At 53.0% G+C, this 19638-nt stretch overlaps 8 protein-coding genes across 8 annotated transcripts; 6 read left to right on the top strand and 2 right to left on the bottom strand.

The window, feature by feature from the left end:
* Positions 1-224: 224 nt before the first annotated feature.
* Positions 225-2224, top strand: PtrM4_011150 (uncharacterized protein; the record flags this gene model as incomplete). Its single annotated transcript, XM_066103010.1, has 4 exons — positions 225-625; positions 677-1287; positions 1349-2017; positions 2220-2224. The coding sequence occupies 4 exons, from the start codon at positions 225-227 to the stop codon at positions 2222-2224; spliced, it is 1686 nt and encodes a 561-aa protein (XP_065965212.1).
* An 881-nt stretch (positions 2225-3105) lies between these two features.
* PtrM4_011140 (uncharacterized protein) lies at positions 3106-4944 on the top strand (the record flags this gene model as incomplete). The annotated part of the gene is made up of 1 exon (XM_001931053.1): positions 3106-4944. The coding sequence occupies one exon, from the start codon at positions 3106-3108 to the stop codon at positions 4942-4944; it is 1839 nt and encodes a 612-aa protein (XP_001931088.1).
* A 152-nt stretch (positions 4945-5096) lies between these two features.
* PtrM4_011130 (RNase-H multi-domain protein) lies at positions 5097-5741 on the bottom strand (the record flags this gene model as incomplete). Its single annotated transcript, XM_066103009.1, has 1 exon — positions 5097-5741. One exon carries the CDS (start codon positions 5739-5741, stop codon positions 5097-5099), a length of 645 nt encoding a protein of 214 aa, XP_065965211.1.
* Positions 5742-6005: 264 nt separating this feature from the next.
* PtrM4_011120 (JAB domain containing protein) lies at positions 6006-7256 on the top strand (the record flags this gene model as incomplete). The annotated part of the gene is made up of 3 exons (XM_066103008.1): positions 6006-6059; positions 6170-6639; positions 6686-7256. The coding sequence occupies 3 exons, from the start codon at positions 6006-6008 to the stop codon at positions 7254-7256; spliced, it is 1095 nt and encodes a 364-aa protein (XP_065965210.1).
* A 425-nt stretch (positions 7257-7681) lies between these two features.
* On the top strand, positions 7682-9932 carry PtrM4_011110 (Gst, Glutathione S-transferase; the record flags this gene model as incomplete). The annotated part of the gene is made up of 4 exons (XM_066103007.1): positions 7682-7854; positions 8325-9087; positions 9504-9616; positions 9674-9932. 4 exons carry the CDS (start codon positions 7682-7684, stop codon positions 9930-9932), a joined length of 1308 nt encoding a protein of 435 aa, XP_065965209.1.
* A 764-nt stretch (positions 9933-10696) lies between these two features.
* On the bottom strand, positions 10697-12883 carry PtrM4_011100 (DUF1604 domain containing protein; the record flags this gene model as incomplete). Its single annotated transcript, XM_001931050.1, has 2 exons — positions 10697-12620; positions 12675-12883. 2 exons carry the CDS (start codon positions 12881-12883, stop codon positions 10697-10699), a joined length of 2133 nt encoding a protein of 710 aa, XP_001931085.1.
* Positions 12884-14068: 1185 nt separating this feature from the next.
* On the top strand, positions 14069-17292 carry PtrM4_011090 (SPS1, Serine-threonine protein kinase; the record flags this gene model as incomplete). Its single annotated transcript, XM_001931049.1, has 3 exons — positions 14069-14518; positions 14667-15294; positions 15344-17292. The coding sequence occupies 3 exons, from the start codon at positions 14069-14071 to the stop codon at positions 17290-17292; spliced, it is 3027 nt and encodes a 1008-aa protein (XP_001931084.1).
* A 687-nt stretch (positions 17293-17979) lies between these two features.
* PtrM4_011080 (ABC-type transport system involved in Fe-S cluster assembly, ATPase component) lies at positions 17980-19245 on the top strand (the record flags this gene model as incomplete). The annotated part of the gene is made up of 4 exons (XM_066103006.1): positions 17980-18382; positions 18433-18588; positions 18637-19012; positions 19062-19245. 4 exons carry the CDS (start codon positions 17980-17982, stop codon positions 19243-19245), a joined length of 1119 nt encoding a protein of 372 aa, XP_065965208.1.
* Between the last annotated feature and the right edge of the window lie 393 nt (positions 19246-19638).

Genomic DNA, 19638 nt, shown 5'->3' with positions numbered 1-19638 from the left:
ACTGGGCAGCGCAAATTTTGCGAGTCTATGGGAAGCTGTGGTAAAGGCTCGCATGAAAAGGTTCAGCTTTTTTCGCCACAGCATCCGTTTTATGTAGTAGCCACAAAACGTAGCTACCGTCCCTAGAAAATCTTCCAGCTTCTCCCAGCCCGTCGGAATAGATTTGTATATATTTGCCACTCCGATCGCGTATGGGAAGTCCACTCTAACTATTTTCTCCTAGTATGGCACCTCTTCTCAATTCCCAAGATGACCGTGCAGCTTTCCTTGATGCCTGCATCACAGAGCGCAGGCAGGTGTATGATGCCTGGGAGTCGCTTGGCCTGATCAGTCAAACGATAGACTGTCGCAAAGGCTATTTCATCAAGAATGAAGCCAATGAACTACAGGAAAAGATTGAGCAAATAGCGAAGTCGTTTGCTACATCTTATCATGCAGACCGGAGGCAACTACAGTATGACCTCGCCGAAGAAACAGTATTCGGAGAAGATGTGATGAGGCTTGGGCAACAGTATGGAGCAAGACTATGGGGTCGGTTAGAAGACGGCGAGATCCGCTCTTCTGGCGAGTCACAGGGACGAGGTATTGATGAGCACGACTGGGACGTCCTACATGACCGAAAAAAGTGAGTCTATAAGGAATTGGGCTGGTATAACCATAACTGACATGGTCGCAGCATTCTCTTCTTCATTCGCTGTTGGGTTATCAGCGTTGTGGTCAGAGAGTATAGAGCAAGTCCGCGCAAGACAAGAGGGAAAAGTCGCGCTCTGGAATCAGGGCCATCCGAGAACCACTACAACCGTAACGAAATTGCATACCTCTCCGACTCTGCCAGCTCGGAGACTACCAATGTGCCCTTCAGAGCGCCGGAACCACCACGCATGTTCGCGACCCCTGAACCACAAAGAGAGGCTCCGCTAGCGACTGATACTACTGGCAGGAGATTCAATGCATGTATCAATCCTAAAATTGCTATTACCGCTCCCACGTATTCCGACACTACAACACCGGGTAAGAGAAAAGCATCAAGCATACATGAACAGACGCCGGCTGGAAAGCTATCCAAGCCCTTGAAAGGCGTAAGAACGGTTCCAGTACACCCTCGAGAACGCCAAGATACATTCTCGATCCCAATTTCGCCTCCCCCACGTCCAGAGCGCTTGCTGTTCAAGACGCAAAGGCAACGAGAGAGTACGCATGACACAGATGCAACATGGATACCCCGAGAGACTACAGCTGAGACTGAGACAGTGGTTGGTGGTGACGAAGTGACTCCTGGGGAAGTAGGTGAGTATAGACTGAGAGTTTGTATTGAGGACCCTGGACACTCAAACTAATTCATATATAGATTCCATACTACAGTCTGCCATCGCTGGAGCAAATGAAGACAACATGCAGTATGAGTACCACAACCAATCTGCTGCTGGGCCATCAGGTACCTACCGAAACCCTCTTAGACAAGACTCCGTTATCCCGAACGATACACAGCAGCAGAATGGAACCGCGCAAGCTGATGTAGAGCGTACCGATGGGCAGGGCAACATCAGCAACAGCGCCATGAGCGGTGCGCTGAGCAACGCATTAGAAAGATCATTGATGACCCATCCATCAGACTCAGCAAGCTGGCAACAACGCAAGTATAGGCGAGAGCTCTTCAAGCTCCTAGTATCCTACCTCAACGGCATAGAACAGTTCAGCTCGGAAAATTACGACTTCACCGCAGAGGAGCGGATGAACTTTCTACTCAACCAATTCTGGGCCGGCGGCGACACGGAAGCCTTACATACCAAGCTCGGTAGCGACAACGCTACGCGTATACAAATCGCACTAGAGAGCTGGATGAACATGCGACACCGGTTGAGCGAGTTCCGCAGCGCAACCGGCTACTTTGGACGGCCTGGCGAGCAATGGACGCAGTTTCTCAGAAGTACGGACGATGCGCCTTGTGCGCAGGCTATGATTGCTTTTGTTGACCTCCAGGACTTTGTGGAGAGCGGAGATTGGAGATATGTTCGGGGTACGTTTGATGATGATCTGAAGACAGTGTTCAATTTCTTAACGAGAATCCCATGGTGTGACGGACCTGAGGCTTTTCGGGGGGTACGGAGGTTTAATGAAGCGTTGTTGGAGTGGTTTGGGGAGGAGGAAGGGTGATGTTCCTTGCTTTTGGGGCAAGACTAACGATTTCGACCTTCCTATTTATCATGTCTCTTGATTAGTTTAGTTCGATGAAATCCATCCCATTATTCTGTGGCGGGGCCTAGCATCCGGTAGTCCAAGGTAAATAGTACGTGATCTCCGATATGTATAACTATGTAAACAACGAAAGTGACATGGACTCACCATATGTTGTACTAAGACAGCGTTGCAAGACCTGGTGTCGCACGATCCTGGCGATTATTGAAGAAATTGCGATTACATAGTATCATCACCCTATACCATTGGGCGAAACTGGAACTGTGGCTATTTTCCCAATAATGCGCGACTTGGCTAGAGCTGTCTCTGTCATGTCGGTCGTGTCTCGGAAAGCGCGTCACCAAGGCGGAAACCTGAAAGGAAAGCGGGTCTTGGCACTTGCTACTGCCTGCGCTAAACAACTCACACCGACCCGTGGACCCTGGCTGACTTCAAGACCTCCACCGCACTATTACCATTTCTTCATTTTTAGCACCGTCATTTTGGATGAAACACTTTCCTATCGCTTAGCGGATGTTGACCGCTTCGTCGACTTGAGTAAGACATGCCCTCTACCCTAAACATCCCCTTCTATACCTAGGTAGCGACCAATACGATACCGTGCTGTGAGACCAGAACATGGGGAGATGGCTGATGCTGGACTCTCTACCTCATCCCTGTGGCTTTGTCGAGATCGAAGTGCAAGAATTACCCATTTGCGACTCGCGCCAAACACCCTTCCCCAGTTGATCCAGTCGCATATCGCGCTGTCGCGTCCTGGTGAACCAGCCCCATGAGTGCATCGACCTTTGGCGCAGCTACACAATTTGTCTACCTCTGTTGCCGAAATTCTGGTTAAGCGCCGAATCCGATCGACACCCCGACCCGTTCTTCCGACAAGACCCATCCAGGATACTGACGCCAACCAGAATGGACCCTTTCAGATATCGCAAGGCGTACGAGGCAATGGTACATACAACCCAACTGATAGAAGAACGCTTGAACCAAGACGTCGAACTCAACGAGGAACCTACTGCTCAGGATGACGCGCCACTAGTTGCTTTTCAAGAACAAGATCCCGATAGTATGGACTGGACACCTACAGAATCGTCTACTCCGCCCCCTGAATGCGGGCCGCCGCCGGCGCTATCCAAAAAGATGCGTCATCTTTTGCCTGCGCGTGGAGAAGGTGATCTTCAAGCCGAGGATCGAGGCGAAAATGCAGTGCTCCTGCACAAGCTGAAAGAGGGCAAGATCATGGATGAGTGTATCGATAAGCTGGTCCATGACTTGCCTGATGTGTTGAACTACCAAAAGTCGCTCTCCTTTACTCCGTCTACAATCGAAGTGCCCAAAGATTTTGGTTTACAGCTCAGCATTTCAATCAACCACCACCTCGCCCAGATAGAAGACCGCAAAGCGCTGGAGAAATACAGAAGGCTACTTGGGCACCGTAAAGATTCTGCAAAGAAGAAGTCTCTCAGGCTTGGGTTTGACCCTGTCGACCTCATTAAGAAGCAAGCTGTAGCCTTCGGGGAAGATGGACCTGAGCCGGTCTGTACGCTTGACACGGAGATACATCCTCTTTTCCGTCTGGAAAATTGGCACGGGTGTCCCGATGGGATATACGAAGTGCTAAAACCAGCTTTACAACTGGCTACCTTACTGTTGACATCCCGAGGAACTGCTCATTTCTGGCACACTCTGGTATTTGGTAAACGAGAGCCTTGCGAAAAGACGGCAGCAGCTTACGGACAGCCGTGCTTCCGGATCAAAGAAGACGTGGAATGGTCGGAGGAACGCCATGCAACTTTCAAGAGCTTCTTGGACAACCAGATCGACACGGTTCATTTCTACTTTCACCACGACCCTCTCCCACCGGAGACTGCGTATGCATCCATGGGACTCGTAAAGGACTACAAGAACGGCTTGATGCGCAAAATTAACCACAAGTGCCATACGAGTCGTATTTGCTTGCATTCGGACTTCTACACCACTGCCAAAAAGCTCAGTTTGCTACGATACCGAGAGCCAGCCATGGTACTGCGATACAATATGTTTCTTGCTACGTGTTTAGCGCATGAGGTTGCTCATTTCTGCGAGGTCTCTGGACCACACCATGATCATCCTCTCCTTTCCGAGCCGGAAGTCTTCTTTGGGGACAACATGTGGACCGAGAGCGGGATCTCCTTCGAACTCAAGATCTTTGGTGGCCGCATACATCCTTTGTCAAGCCGAATTGACTGCAAGTTTGGGCTAGCCTGCCTCGACTACCCGCTCAAAGAGCTTTACGACAAGGATGACAATGTTCTGTACGCATTACCGATGGATTACATTCTTAAGCTTCAGCAGAAAGAGACGTGGCAACAGGACTTTAGCAAGGCTGGACCAGACGTCTTCCATGTTCCACGTACAGGGGGTCGATCGATTGAAATCAACGGTACCAACCTGATGATCTGGGAAGACGAGAATGATGCAGACATTTCAGATCATATCGACAACGAAGATACGGAATGGATGCGCATGGACGACGGCTCAATTGCGAAGAATCCAAAAGCCAACAATCGCAAACCTCAACGACAGCCTATAGTGCCACGGTGGGGTCCATATAACAGCCATAAGAGGAAGAACACTGTTGAAACAGGAGCCCCGCGTGTCTCTGAAGAGGTTGTTGAGGTTAAAGACGAGGAAGAGAAAGAAGAGCACAAGTTGGAAGTGCCAGAAGATGGTGAGACGGGAAAGGGCGGTTCTGATCAAGATATGGTCTGATTGCATCTAATGAAGAAGATTTGGACATTGTAACAGCAGTGAGCTTGTTGGGTACGCATCTTGTACTGGCGCTGGATACCATTGCATAGGGCGTTGTTGCACTGCAATAAATTTTTCAGGTATACTGAGGGCCACTATCTTGTTGAATGTAGCTAGGTATTGTCGAAAGCCTTGTTTGCTAATGCATCCGCTTCCTTGTTCATCTCTCTAGGTACGTGCCAGAACTGCACCTCCCGACCACCGTCATCACTGTACTCCATATAATCCAGCTTTTCGTGCAATTGTTTCAGAATCTGGAAATGCGCCACTCTCTTTCCCTCCGAACCTATACCGTCGTTTTCAATCCATGTCTCCATCCACTGGCTCATCGCCTTGACCAGAAAGCTGGAGTCTGTTGCTATCTTGATTTGAGAGAGCATGAAGTCGCGGTCCGTGATGGCACGGATCACGTCAAGCGCCTGACTAAAGGCCTCGATCTCGGCGCGTGTGCTGGTCTGAGGCAACGAATCCGGAACAAGGCCGTAGCGGTTGTATGGGGATTCGGGGCCCAAGTAGACGCCGTATGAGGCTCGCGCTGTCGGGGAGCCGTTGTTGCGACAAGCACCATCAATGAAGACGACCATACTCTGTTTGTCTGGAAAAGAATCTGGCCTGGCCATGACTTTCATTCGCAGCTGCGAGATCTTCTTCTGGGAGTTGTAGACGACTAGCTGATGTAGTGGAATGGGGCGTGAGCAGGGGTCCTCGGTGGGGACGTAAAGGCGGCGGATTTCTTCACCAAATTCGTCATAGGCCATGCTGAATTGCAGATGTAATCTCTGTTCTTACCCACTGCTAGAAGGAGGAGAGGGTTGTAATTACATTGCAAGTCAAGACTGGAAGTAAGACGGTACTCCCCGGCAGGCTTTACCTTTTCTGGAACTAGCGTTGATATGTTCGCTTAGACAGGTGAATCTTGGCAGGTAGTCACTGGTGTCTGAATTCTGCTTCCTACCAACGACGAACGTCCAACGCTACTACCCTCGCCGAGCCCTTCCACGACCCTTCGCGACGAATCAAACATGGCGGACATTCAGAAAGATGCGCTGTTCAAGACAGTGCAAATCGATGCCCTGGTACGTGCAAAGTGTTATGGCAGTACCCCACTGTGCGCCCCGCCATTGTGCTATAAACACGTTCTATGTGGACGACTCTTGGAGCCATGGAAGACTGACTGTTGGCCCAGGTCGCTATCAAGATCGCTACCGCGAGTGGCAAATCCTTCCCTTCGCTCGCGACGGGCAGCATAGTTGGCATGGAAAAAAATGGTGTACTGGAGATCACCAATTCATTTCCATTCCCTGATGTGGCTCCCGCCCAGACGGATGGACAGAACGATACGGCCGCGAGTCTGGCTGCAGGTGCTCCCCGCGCCAAGCAGAATATCGCATACGGCAATGAGATGATCAAGTTCCTCCGGGAGGTCAACGTGGACGCGAACAATGTTGGGTGGTACACCAGCACAAGCATGGGCAACTTTGTCAACCTGAACACGATCGAGAACCAGTATTTCTACCAGAGCCAGCCCAACGAGAGGACTGTCGCTTTGATCTACGACGTGAGCAGAAGTTCGCAGGGTACCCTGAACTTGCGCGCATACAGGCTATCACCTTCATTTGTAACGGCATACAAGGAGGGCAAGTTCACGACAGAGAGGTAAGCGCGAATTGTGTGTTGCACAAGAAGAAGCTGACAGGTACAGCCTCCAAAAGAGTGGTCTGCGATACCACGACATCCTGGTCGAACTCCCTGTAACCATCCGCAACTCGCATCTTCTGACTTCGCTCCTCCACCAACTGCCTTCGGATGCGCCCAAGGAAGAGCTCAAGTTCCCACCCAACCTAGCTGCTCTGCAGCAGGATCCGAACACACCCCAACCACCTCTCTTCCCCAACTACGACTCGCTTGATCTTTCCATCGACCCCTTCCTCGAGAAGACGTGCGATCTGCTCCTTGAGAGCATCGAGAACCACCACACGGAGATCAACAACTACCAATACTACCAGCGTTCGCTCGCTCGTGAGCAGACTAAGATTACGGCCTGGCAGCAGAAGCGCAAGGCGGAGAATGCTGCACGCACGGCCTCGAAGCAACCACTACTTCCAGAGGACGAGTGGCAGAGGCTGTTCAAGCTGCCCCAGGAGCCCAGCCGGCTGGAGACGCTCCTCAACTCGAGGCAGGTTGAGCAGTACTCGAGGCAGGTGGATGGATTCACGGCAGGTGTTACGTCCAAGATGTTCGCTGTCAAGAGCAATCTGCTGCCCGGAGAGTAGAGTGCGATGGACTTGTAGCGTTTCATGATTATGCTTCTCTTGGTCACGGCATGGGCACGGCGTTGTGGACTGGGTTTTGATCTTTTAGACAGAAGGAGGGTGCAGAGGACAAAAGTTGCACGTGGTGCAAGAGGCGAAAGGCGATGAAGTTCAAAGGCTGACCAGCTAGGGCGGCTGAATGCTGTTCTAAGCGTGCGGAACGGCTATGGCCACATAGAGTGCTGAATCAGACAAAGAAGTAATCAACACGCTTTCGTGAACATATCACTCGTGCCCTGAGTGCAAAGTGTGTACATTTGCCATCCCTAACTCAGCTCATAAGCCGGCCAGAAAGCAAGAAACCCAGACATCGGCTCGTCCGGCATCAGACTCTCCCACTCTACGGCTGGGGAGGCTAAAGCAGCGTCCAACACCGGCGCGCCATCATGCAACAAGCCTCCTCGCCTGTCCTGCAGCAGCAGCTCCGATCGCTGCACCCGGGAGCTCTCCAGACGCTCCACCAGTCGGCCGATGGGACCCTCTACCCTCATACTCACAACCATGCAGGTGTTCTGCCCGACCTGCAAACGCTCCACACCACCGACGTCTACCAACAGCAGTATGCGCTGAGCGGGCCACCACCACCGCCGCCGCCGTTGTCGCATCCGCATCCGCATCCGCTGCCGGTGCATTTTGAGCAGAATGCGCTGCCATCGTCAGCCTCGTACCCGCCGTTTCAGGCGGCGGGCTATCAGCATGCAGAGAGTCCGCGATTCATGAATCCCCCGCCGCTTCAGGACCACGCTCACGCTCACGCCCACGCTCACGCCCACGCCCACGCCCATGCTCATGCCCATGCCCATGCCCAACAGTACCACCACCAAGTCCATGCTTCACCGCCCCAGACAGTCCCGCGCCCCATCCAACAACTGCCTCTGCCGCCGCCAGCGCCACCCATACTGCCCCACCACATTGAGCAGTCGCCGCCGCCCCAGCAACAGCAACAGCAGCAGCACGAGGGCCGCCATGTGTACGTACCAAACTAGCCCCAACTGTCTACCTATAGAATGCCTACTAATAATCTACTAGCGATGAGACCCCACTGTCTAACCACGGCCAATTCCAGGGTCTTAGACTCATAGCACACCCACCAGACCTGGACGAATGGCGAGAGAAGCTGTTCCACGTCGACGACATCATCACCCTGACCGAAGACCAATTTCAGACCTATTTCCCTCACATCGACAACGTCTACTCGCATCGCTCCACGCAGCGTCACAAACGGAAGCGTTTCGTCTCGCATTACTGGGACTGTCGGCTCAAGGGTCGTCCCCCAGGCACCAAGAAGTCTACAGACCCGGACAAGAAGAAGCGCAGGAGGGTTGCCAGAGAGCGGGATCTATGCGATGTCAAGATCAAGATTACCGAGTTCTTTGACCGTGCCGAGTATGAGGAGCAACTGGGCCTACCACCACCTGGCGTGGAGGATGACTCGACCAGTCCTATAGCACCTAATGCGCCAGGAGAGGTAGCTCATATCGGCAATCCGAACCAGAACCCACACTTTTTTGGACAAGCTCCATTGCTGTCGCAGCAACCAGCGGCAGGCTGGGACATGCCTCCCAATATGGGCGCTCAGCCTAACTTGAATATGTCTTACGCGCCCCAGACCGGTCCAACCCCCAAGAAGTTCTACACATTTCAAAGGGTCAATGGCAACGGTGGAAACGGAAAAGGCGACGGTGTCCCTGGACCACACAAACATACACTCGAAGAGAGCGATCGTGTGAAGAAGAATAGTGTTCTGAGGTGGCAAGCAAAAGTTGACAAGGACGATAGGAAACGAGCTCTGGTAAGTCTATCCTCAGTCACCCTAATGTACATTGTCTTTTTTACTTCTGCTCTGTTATTTCTTTGGCTGCAATAGCGCGCATTGTCGATCCATTTGCCTGCAACCCAGGTGCATACGTCATCTTGATGCATGCTAAGGAACTTCACCACCACCATCACTTTGTATGCATATTATCCTTTCTATGCGCACCTGTTTTACACAAGTCACTAGACCCCCTGTTCAACACATCGACGTCCTTTATGAGTCTTACCTCCCGATTCCTTCTCTCTATCCCTAGTCAAGCACATTCTCCCTCCGCTTGCAGTCTCTCAATAGCCAGGCATAGTTGCCGTCCGAAATTTTCTTCACTCCCGACTCAGCTGTCGGGTTCACTTGTTCCCATAACTGTCTGATACAGAATGACCGACACCAACCAGGGCGGAGATCCTTCCAAGAAGACATATCACAAGAAAGCCACTGGCAATGCCTTGACGACAGCCAAGGTCCATTCGAAAGAAGATGAGCTCAAATTATACGGTAGTGCATTCTGGTGGGTTAATCCTTTATCATAAAACAGCTTCGTGACGCTGACACTAAACCTTTCTAGTCCCTTCGTCCAGCGCGTCTGGATCTCCCTAGAGCATAAGCAACTCCCCTACCAATATATTGAGGTAGATCCCTACAAGAAGCCTCCTTGCCTCCTTGAAGTCAATCCACGCGGCCTCGTCCCCGCTCTCCGCCACGGCCCATCATGGTCTACACACGAGTCAACCGTTATCATGGAATACCTCGAGGACCTCAACGCCGGCCCCAGCCTCTTGCCCCCCAGATGCCCAAACACGCGCTACCTCGCGCCTCTGGGCTGACCACATCAACCGCAACATCATCCCTTACTTCTACAAGCTCCTCCAAGCCCAAGACCAAACAGACCAGGTCGAGCACGCAAAGGAACTCCGCGCTCCCAAATCAGTAAACTTGTCGATGCCGCTCATCCCACTGGCCCCTTTTTCCTAGGCCCTCACATTTCTTTCGTCGATGTTCAGATTGCGCCTTGGATTATTCGGCTACGAAGGGTGTTGGGGCCGTATCGCGGTTGGCCTGAGGCTGAAGAGGGGAGTCGCTGGAAGAGCTGGATTGATGCGATTGAGGGTGACAGGAGTGTGATTATGACTACGAGTACAGATGAGTTGTATTTGGATAGTTATGAGAGGTATGCGGAGAATCGGCCAGGTACTAGCATGCTTGCGGATGCGGTTAATAGTGGGAGGGGTCTGCCTTGAGGTTACGGGTTCTGGTAGGGGAGTTGGAGGTTTGTGTATTATTGTGGGAATTCGTGGGAATTCGTGGTTATTGGGTTGAAACACCAGTTTCTCTATTGCGCTGTTGGAATCTTGTCTCCTTCGTGATTGCACTTACTGATGGTGTAGCTGACATTTGGTTTGGAATGTTTGAGCCTTGTGGAATGATAAGACTGAGCTTCAGAGCAAACCCTCTTCAAAGAAAAAATAGCAAGGAAAATGACGCATTTCCATCCAAGCGACTAGCTTGAACCGATGTGTCCGAACAGTGATAATGGATATGACTCATATCTACTACTTGCTCTGAGCTTTCCCTTCCCCTCCACCCCGCATCAATCCTCCTCCTCGTCATCGTCACCAAAAAGCGCCTTGAACACATCCTCACTCGCCCTCTCATTCAACAATGCATCATTCTTCTCTACATCAACAACTGCGTGTTCAGTCTGTTGCACACCCACCGTCGCCGCAGAGTCAACATCAACCGGCGCACCCTTCCAACTGGGGCGCTGAATGGGCGGCCCATTAGTCAAAAACTCGTGCTGCAGCCTCTGCATCTCCGCTTTGGAGATGGCCTCTGCAGTCTGAGATTTGAAGCTGGCAAAGTGACCTTCACTTTCATCGGGACCGGCGGGCATGTCCGGAGGGGGTTTGACGTTGAAGCGCTTGCACAGGAGGCGGGAAGGGTGAAAGGGGAAACTGCTGCGCGTCATGGGACCATACATTTCCAGTTTTGCGGCTTGTTCGGCGGGGTCTTCTGGTTTCAAGAGGGGCTGTCTGAGTAGGTTCTCTGTCGGCGTTGTACTAGTGCCGTTGTTTCCGGGTAATGTGGAAGAAGAGGAAGAGGTGAAGCGTGATGCCATGATACCGGTGGTTGGCTTGAACACTTCTGCTGCATGCGAGAATTCTTGTAGTTCCTTGACCCAGTCAGAGATGGATACACCATCGGGTCGTTCAGGGAGGTCGTTCTTCAGGTCTGCCCTTAGCTCTAGAAATCCCACGTAGCGTGCGCGTTTCTCGAGATCCTCCGCGTACGGCATCCAGCCTGTTGCACCCTTGGCAAGCGCACCAGCAGCCAGACTCTTGTCGAGTGCAGGAACGAGGCTCCAAAGATCCTTTGGTGGTGCTTTGTTCGCTGGCAAATGGCCTTCCGGGGCAGTCTGCCCCAGACCTTGAGGGAGATCTGCCTTGCCAGATAAAGCGGCTAAACGGTCCCTGGCATCCTTGGGTATGAAGTCGAATATCGACTTGCCAGGCAGAGGCTTCTCGCCGAGTAAGACTGAGCGACCTTTTGCATCGAGCGTTGACGCTTTTGCTGCGTCTGCTACAGACTGGTACCCCTTGGAATCTTTGTTCGGCGTAGTTCCCTTGGAAGATTTCCAGTCCGGCGGTATCTGTGGTGGTGGATACTTGGGTTTACTCGTATAGTCTACAGTCCCAGACGCGAACACAAAGCCCTTTAGCGGAGGCTTCCCGTCTACAGATGACCGACTTTGCGGAGCAAGTGCTTTCGAGGAACCCTTCTTCGACACAAATATGTGCTTCTCGCCCGTTCCTGCTTTGGCGAACTTGCTCGGCTTCTTTCCTTTCTTGTCTTTGCCAACAGTCTTGTTAAATGTAATCTTCGGGCCCAGTTCATACGGATCCTCGTCGTCAGATCCAGTGTCGTTGAGTACACCCACGCCCAAGGAAGACTTCTTTATGCCAGGTTTCTTGGCAGTTTGTGCATTTTTCCATGCCTCGTGGTAAGGTAGGAGAAACTTGGATGTGGGGTCTACAGCCTTGTCCTCGACTGCGTCCAAGCGAGCTTCCGATGTATACCCCAAGCCTTTGCGTTGTACGTTTTCCCGTGGTATGATTATGATTCGAGCATCTTGCGGCGCAAACATGTGCGCAGCCCCGTCCTTGGAGACTGGGGCATCTAATTCGAGGTCGGCGTTGCGACGCACTTTACGGCCAATGCCTTGGTCTCGGCGCCACCCCATCTTCTGCGCAAGCTTGACACCCATGGTCTCTTCTTGAGTCGCGAACAGGCCGAATAGTCCATCATCTTTTGCTTGTCTTGCCTCGCCTATACCGGCAAATTTTTGGACAGTCTCCAAGTTGCGCGATTCGGCGGCTGCTGCCAGATCCTCCTCGTCCATGAAGTCTTCGGCTCGTTGTGTCGGACCGGTGGGCTGGTCTTTGTTGCGGTTCGTACGCGAGGATACAAATGCCTTTGGGGTCCATCCTTCTTTAGATCCAACTGTGTTGAAGTATCTTAGCATAGTCAAGAAGTCTTGCGTTCGTGAAAGGACGGGCTCAAAAACTTACCCTGCACTGAAGCCACCAGTAAACGCGCCGTGGAGTCGTCTTCTGCCGCGCTCGTCGGTCACCGTCTGCTTCCATACCGGCACAAAAGCGCCGTCGTCTCCATCTTCATCAGGAAGCTCTGTGCCGAGCGAGATATACTTTGACGGACCGCCACGGGAGCGCTTCTGCGCATTGGTCGGAGAGGGCGCGCGAGGCCGTTTATACGCCATGATGGTGAGGTGTGTAGAATGGGGCAATATGCTGGCGATGCAAGTACGATGGCTTGAACTAACTACTGTACAGAGTGAAATTGTCTAGACCATGAGCTCGCTGGATGGGGCTTAGTGGGGCGTCAGGCTGTCTCTATTGGTCAGACAGTCAAAGCTGGTGAGCAATGAGGGAAGTTGCGGCGTAATGACGAGTAAAGCGGCTCATTTGGTGGATGACTAATCAGGGATGACCTCATTGGCCAAAATAATCCGCTCATCTGCTGGTACATAACTAAGTACATAGGTGTACGCGTATTGCATACGTACTGACAGCGACGACAATATCACTCGGACATATAGGCGCGTCGTATAGTATATGACGGCCGTCTTCACCGTCTCTTCTGCGCTGCTTGTCTTGAAATGCCGTTGACTAGGCGCAAGCACTTGAGGCTAGGGGTGGGCCCGATGATGTAGTGCCGCGCTGGGACGAGCGGCCCAAGTGCATAAAAGGATGGCTGGCAGGGCGGCTAAGTGCAGGGACCCTGATATAGGTAGGCAGCGCATTGGGGATGTTTGGGGTCCCTGTTTTGCAAGAAGCAAATGTGAGTGTGTATCGTGTGGACGCAAAGACAGGGGCGCTGCAGCGGTGCAGGCTTGGATATATTTTGATGCGTTTGTCTCGTTGCCCTACCCCACTGTCGTTGTGCCCATGCAGCAGCCCGAGGCCCTGGCTGGCTAGACCGGTATCCAAGCTGAAGTGGAGAGGGAGCTATCGCGGTTGACGTGCAGGCGGAACAAGACATTAACCACGCAGCATAAGCATGTGCTCGACGACGTAGGGAGTCCTTGATAGCCCACGACGTGTCGAAAGCTGGCTAGAGCTGCTGTGCTCATTGCCCATTGCTCTCTGCTGCCCTGGGACCTGCATATCGCCCAAGCACAGTGCACACTCATTCAAGACGACGCCCACCCAACTGTGGTGTGCCAAGTTCGGCGCCCGCGACCAGAGCCATAGCATCGGCCCCTAGCTTCTTGTAACTCACACGCCGCAATACCCACCGAGAGCGACAAAGTAATCTCTTCACACTGCTTGCCAAAGAGTCGCGACGTGGTCGAATCCGTGCTCGCTCCACGCTCAGTGCGCCCGTCCCTCGCAGGCCCGCAGCTGCTCCTTGCATCGCGGACGTGTGGTAGGCCGTCTTCGCCATGTCGGCCGCTGCCCCAACATCTCCCGCCGTCGTGCGCACTCCATCAACATCGCGCAGGTCTGTCGACAGGCCCCATCGCTCGCAAAGCACCGCTACTAGGCCCGCTGGCCACCCGCCCCAACGCCATCCGCAGCCGGCGCTCAACAACGTCGCCCGCCGAGACTACGAGCAGAGCAACGTCGCCCAGGAGCCCAACGTCAACGTCCGTCGCAGCGAAGACCCGTCCCGGAAGACTCATTCGCGGTATGCGTCTGACGCGTCAACGACTTCCGCAATGCCCATCAATGGCGTAGCTGCTGACTCCCGAACGGGGCAGCCTCAACCCGTCAACAAGCGCAGGACCACCATCACCGCACCGAGCACGGGAACATGGGCGCTAGGAAAGACAATTGGTGCCGGTAGCATGGGAAAGGTCAAACTGGCCAAGAACGCCGAGACTGGCGAGCAGGTGTGTACTACTGTCTGCCTGCCTATTGAGCGAGGGGAGGGGCATAGAGGGCATATGTCCTCTCCCTGCGCACATAGCCCGTTCGCCTATCCCGGCATTGTGCAGGCGTGAGGAGCAATAAGGGTCCCTTGCTAACCAAAACTACTAGGCCGCAGTAAAGATCGTCCCTCGACAGTCCCAGGACCAGCACCAGAGCGCTGCCGATCGCGAACGGGCCGACCACTCCAAGGAAGTTCGCACAGCTAGAGAGGCTGCCATTGTCAGTCTGCTAAACCACCCCTACATTTGTGGCATGAAAGATGTCGTGAGGACAAACTTCCACTGGTATATGATGTTTGAGTTTGTCAACGGCGGGCAGATGCTCGACTACATCATCTCCCATGGACGCTTGAAGGAAAAGCAAGCGCGCAAGTTCGCTCGTCAAATCGCCAGTGCATTGGACTACTGCCACAGGAACAGCATTGTCCACCGAGATCTGAAAATCGAGAATATTCTCATTAGTAAAATGGGCGACATCAAGATTATCGATTTTGGCCTGAGCAACCTATTCTCCCCTCGAAACCAGCTCAAGACATTCTGCGGAAGTTTGTATTTTGCCGCCCCAGAACTCCTCCAGGCCAAGCAGTATACTGGTCCCGAAGTCGATGTCTGGAGTTTCGGCATTGTCCTCTATGTTCTGGTGTGCGGTAAGGTGCCCTTTGACGATCAGAGCATGCCGCAGCTCCATGCAAAGATCAAGAAGGGGCACGTTGACTACCCACCATGGTTATCCGCAGGTATGTCATCTCGAACAATTCAATTGTAATTCCTACTGACGTCGTACAGAGTGCCGCAATCTGATTCACAGGATGCTTCAGACGGACCCAACACAACGGCTAACCCTCTCGGAGATTATGAGCCATCCATGGCTCACCAAGGGGTTCAACAGCCCCCCGGAAAATTACCTGCCCCAACGAGAGCCCGTGCAGCTACCACTGGACCCCGAAGTCATCGAAAAGATGCAAGGATTCGATTTCGGTACAACAGAATACATTACCACCCAGCTTACCAACGTGATCCAATCGGAAGAGTATCAACGTGCGGTTCGGGTAGCAGCTCGTAAAGCTACTGCCCAAACGCCAGAGACCGAAAAGAAGAGGGGCATGTTCGACTTCTACAAGAGGCGTAACTCAATCGGAAGCAGAGAGCAACTGGCTACTTCGTCCTCAGAAGATATCCAACGGGGACTCGATCCAGTCAACGCATACAGCCCTCTCCTTTCCGTCTACTTCTTGGTTAGAGAAAAGATGGAGCGCGAGCAGCTCGAAGCAAACCCAGGCCCTGCCGCCATGCCTCAGGCTCCAGATGAAAAATCACTGAAGATGCCAGATCTTCCCGCTCCCCCAGCTGCGTACACCAACTCAGCCGCTTATGAAATGGCTGGCGAGAACCCCACGGGTGGGAGGTCACGGCCCAGAGCAAGGACTCATGGTGAGGATGACATCACCGAAAGCCTGAAGAGAATGGATCTTAACAATCCCCCTCCGGTATTGCCGCCCCAAGTTGAGCAGCCAAAGAAGGAGGGTGCTGCAGTTGGTCTTCTACGTCGGTTTAGTACTCGAAAATACCGCAGTCATGATAAAGAACGGGTTGAGCCGCTACCGCCACCTCCCCCAGCCGTTGCCATCTCGGGCCCCTCTGAGCCAGCAACTCCTGCTACAGTGTCCAGAAAGAGCTTCAGTATCCGACGCCCACGCGACCGCGAAGTTTCTGCTTCACATCTGCCAACAAGTGCCAACAACCAACCTGAGTTACTTTCACCCCCAGAGTCTGGGAGCAGTACTACTCGCAAGCTGAAAGCACTGGGTCGCTCTACTAGCGTCAACTCTGCCGATCTTCGAAGACGCCTCAGTCGACGGGGAAGATCTTCAGAAGACCCTGGAAATCCTCCGCCCACAAGTGGATCAGACAGATCTGAACTTAGCGGGCAGAAAGTTCGGGTGGCTAATGACGCTGCCTCTGACGATCTCTCAGCGAGCCCACGTCTTGGCGGCGGCGCCTCTCGAGCCAAATCTCTAGGTCATGCACGACGCGAGAGTATCCAGGCGCGGAGAGCCAAGAGAGAGCAAGTCAAGGAAGCAAATGTGCCCGAAGAGACGGATGCGGAACTTGCTGAAGCCCAAGCTGAAGCCAGTCGCAGCCCGGACGCCGTCAAACCTGTGTTTCTCAAAGGCCTCTTCAGCGTCTCTACAACCAGCACCAAACCACTGCCTGTCATCCAGGATGACTTGATCAGGGTTCTAGATCAACTTGGTGTCGAGTGGACTGAGATCAAAGGGGGGTTCAGATGTCGACATGCGCCCAGTATCAACATGACCAAGCCGATGGACTCTCCCGCATCCCCGCCGAGTGTTGGTCATAGGAGAAGGATCAGCTTCGGCGGCTTGATGGGTGGGGACAAAGACCGAGACGAATTCCGGAATCAGCACCGCGCCCCCAACACACCCACATCGCGATCGCGGCCCTCGCCTGCAGATCGTAGCTACACGAACACGGATGAGTCGGATGGGAGCGAAGACCGGGATGAGCGACGACCACGTCGTGCAATACCCGCAGGCGAGACATCCACACATGTACAAACTGACATGGGCTCAAACATGAATCTTGTGTTCGAGATTCTCATTGTCAAAGTCCCTCTATTGACATTGCACGGAATCCAATTTAAGAAAGTGGATGGAGGAACATGGCAGTATAAGAACATGGCTCAGACTATCCTGGCAGAGCTGAGGCTATAGGAGTCCCTGCTTAAAAGGACGTATTTCAGCATTCTATTCTCTTCTTCACGTTGGCGGAAGGTGTTCAATTCTACGAGCTTTATTTGAGTATGGTAATTCGGACCGGCATGGAAGTACTTAGGAGCGAGCGAGGTTACTTACGGGTATAGCATCACCCACGAATTTCATTTGTCATTCATCTGTTCGTGGCTGGAGCCGTCGGTGAGAGACGAGACGGAAGGATCTTAGATCCCTTTACTACAAATTTTGATTCGGCTTTTCAGTTGCGCTGTGGAGTTGAACTTTCTCTGGACCCTTGATGTGATGATTCCGCTCCTGGGTAGGCCGCTGCCTGAATAACCTGATCCTATTGTGCAGCTTGCTCCATACAAGTGAGTCAGTGTACTTGCATGTATGGCTGCCTGAGCTTCACCTGACGCGGATGCGCGGTCGATCTCCGTCAAAACGCTCGAGCTCCCGCAGGCACTAGGGTGCTCGAGCTAGTGGGGTGTCACGTGGGTGTTTCGCGAGACCTCAACCTTGGGCCTCGCTGCTAGAGCAGACTCACAACGCCCGATTGTTACCGTTTGTTCGCCAGCCCACTAGCATATTCTTCAGTCGCCTAGCTTCCACGATATAAACCCGCGCAACCCCACTTATCCCGCCTCCACTCCGCAATCAACACAGACCTGTCGGTACTCGCAGCCAATGCAACATTTCCTCGCGCATCAGCAGCAATATGGTGAGTGGGGCCAGGGCCACCACCAGCAGCCTCAACACCATGTAGCCCAGCATGGTCAGCATCAAGCGCAAGCTGCCCAGTTGCATGCTCAGCAGCAGGCCCAGGCTGTCCAGGCGGCCGCGCAGCGCCAGTATCACCAACAACTCGCGGCCAACACTGGAACGACTTTACCCGGCAACAACCCGGTTCCTCGTGGGCCCGCGAACGATGTTCAGGCAGCCGATGCTGGTATGACGGAGGAGAATAGGCGCGTCTTGGAATGGATAGCTCAGCTTATGAAGCCAACTACCCGCGAAGCAGCCCTCCTGGAATTGAGCAAGAAGCGCGAGCAGGTTCCGGAGCTGGCTCTGATCCTCTGGCACTCGTTTGGTATGGTTATCGCACAGTACAAACCGCGACGTGGAACTAACGAATACCAGGTGTCATGGCCTCGCTGCTACAAGAGATCATCTCCGTCTACCCACTGCTGAATCCGTCGCAATTGACCGCAGCTGCTTCGAATCGTGTCTGTAACGCACTTGCACTTCTCCAATGTGTTGCGTCCCACACCGAAACTCGCGGCTTGTTCTTGAGTGGTAAGTCGCGTACCCCACACTGAGTCGAAATCGCTAATCTGGCCACAGCGCACATCCCGCTCTTCCTATACCCGTTTCTCAACACTACGTCCAAGTCGCGGCCCTTCGAATATCTTCGTCTCACGTCGCTCGGTGTCATTGGCGCCCTGGTCAAGAACGACTCTTCTGAAGTCATCAACTTTCTCCTCACAACCGAGATCATCCCACTTTGCCTTCGTATCATGGAGACGGGGTCAGAGCTGAGCAAGACTGTGGCCATTTTCATCGTACAGAAGATTCTGCTCGACGACATTGGTCTTGCCTATATCTGCCAGACATATGAACGCTTCTATGCTGTTGGTACTGTTCTTAGTAATATGGTGAATCAACTAGTCGAGCAGCAGACGGTGCGTCTACTCAAGCACGTTGTGCGTTGTTTCCTTCGGTAAGCCATCATTCTGCATTCATACCTGAACTTGAACTAATTGGGGCAGCTTGAGCGACAACGCTCGCGCACGTGAAGCTCTTCGTCAGTGCCTCCCAGAGCCTCTTCGCGATGCCACCTTTTCTTCGGTATTGCGTGATGATGCGGCCACCAAACGCTGCCTCGCTCAACTCTTGATCAACCTCTCGGACAATGTCGTAGATCCTGCGAACAATCAGCAACTCATGCACTAGGGCAAGCTGCGAGGCATCTCTTGGTCACCACTCGACTACATTGTTGGGCCTGTTCAGTGAATCTGCGCAGTCCTCCTTCGCCTTCTGTATATTATGGCTTCGGCTTTTGCTTCGTTTGGCGCGGCGGCACGTGTGGGCGACATACCCTCTGGTTCGGTTTGGTTCGGCTTATCAAAACGGTGCGGATTTGGCGTTGGGGTTTCTCACAAGGGATACCCGTAGCAGCATTGCGGTTGAAATGTGCTACCCTTTGATTTACATTCTTTTTTATCTTTTTAGTCTCACGGTCATGGCGAGGAGTTCTGGGCATTGCATGGCGTAGTGCACTCATCAATGCATGGGGTCGGGACGAAAAGCGAGTGTATAGTAAAACCGGTTCTGTGGATGTATGCA

This window comes from Pyrenophora tritici-repentis, chromosome 1 (assembly GCF_003171515.1).
Source record: "Pyrenophora tritici-repentis strain M4 chromosome 1, whole genome shotgun sequence".
Taxonomy (NCBI): domain Eukaryota; kingdom Fungi; phylum Ascomycota; class Dothideomycetes; order Pleosporales; family Pleosporaceae; genus Pyrenophora; species Pyrenophora tritici-repentis.
This window is presented reverse-complemented; position numbering and strand designations above follow the sequence as displayed.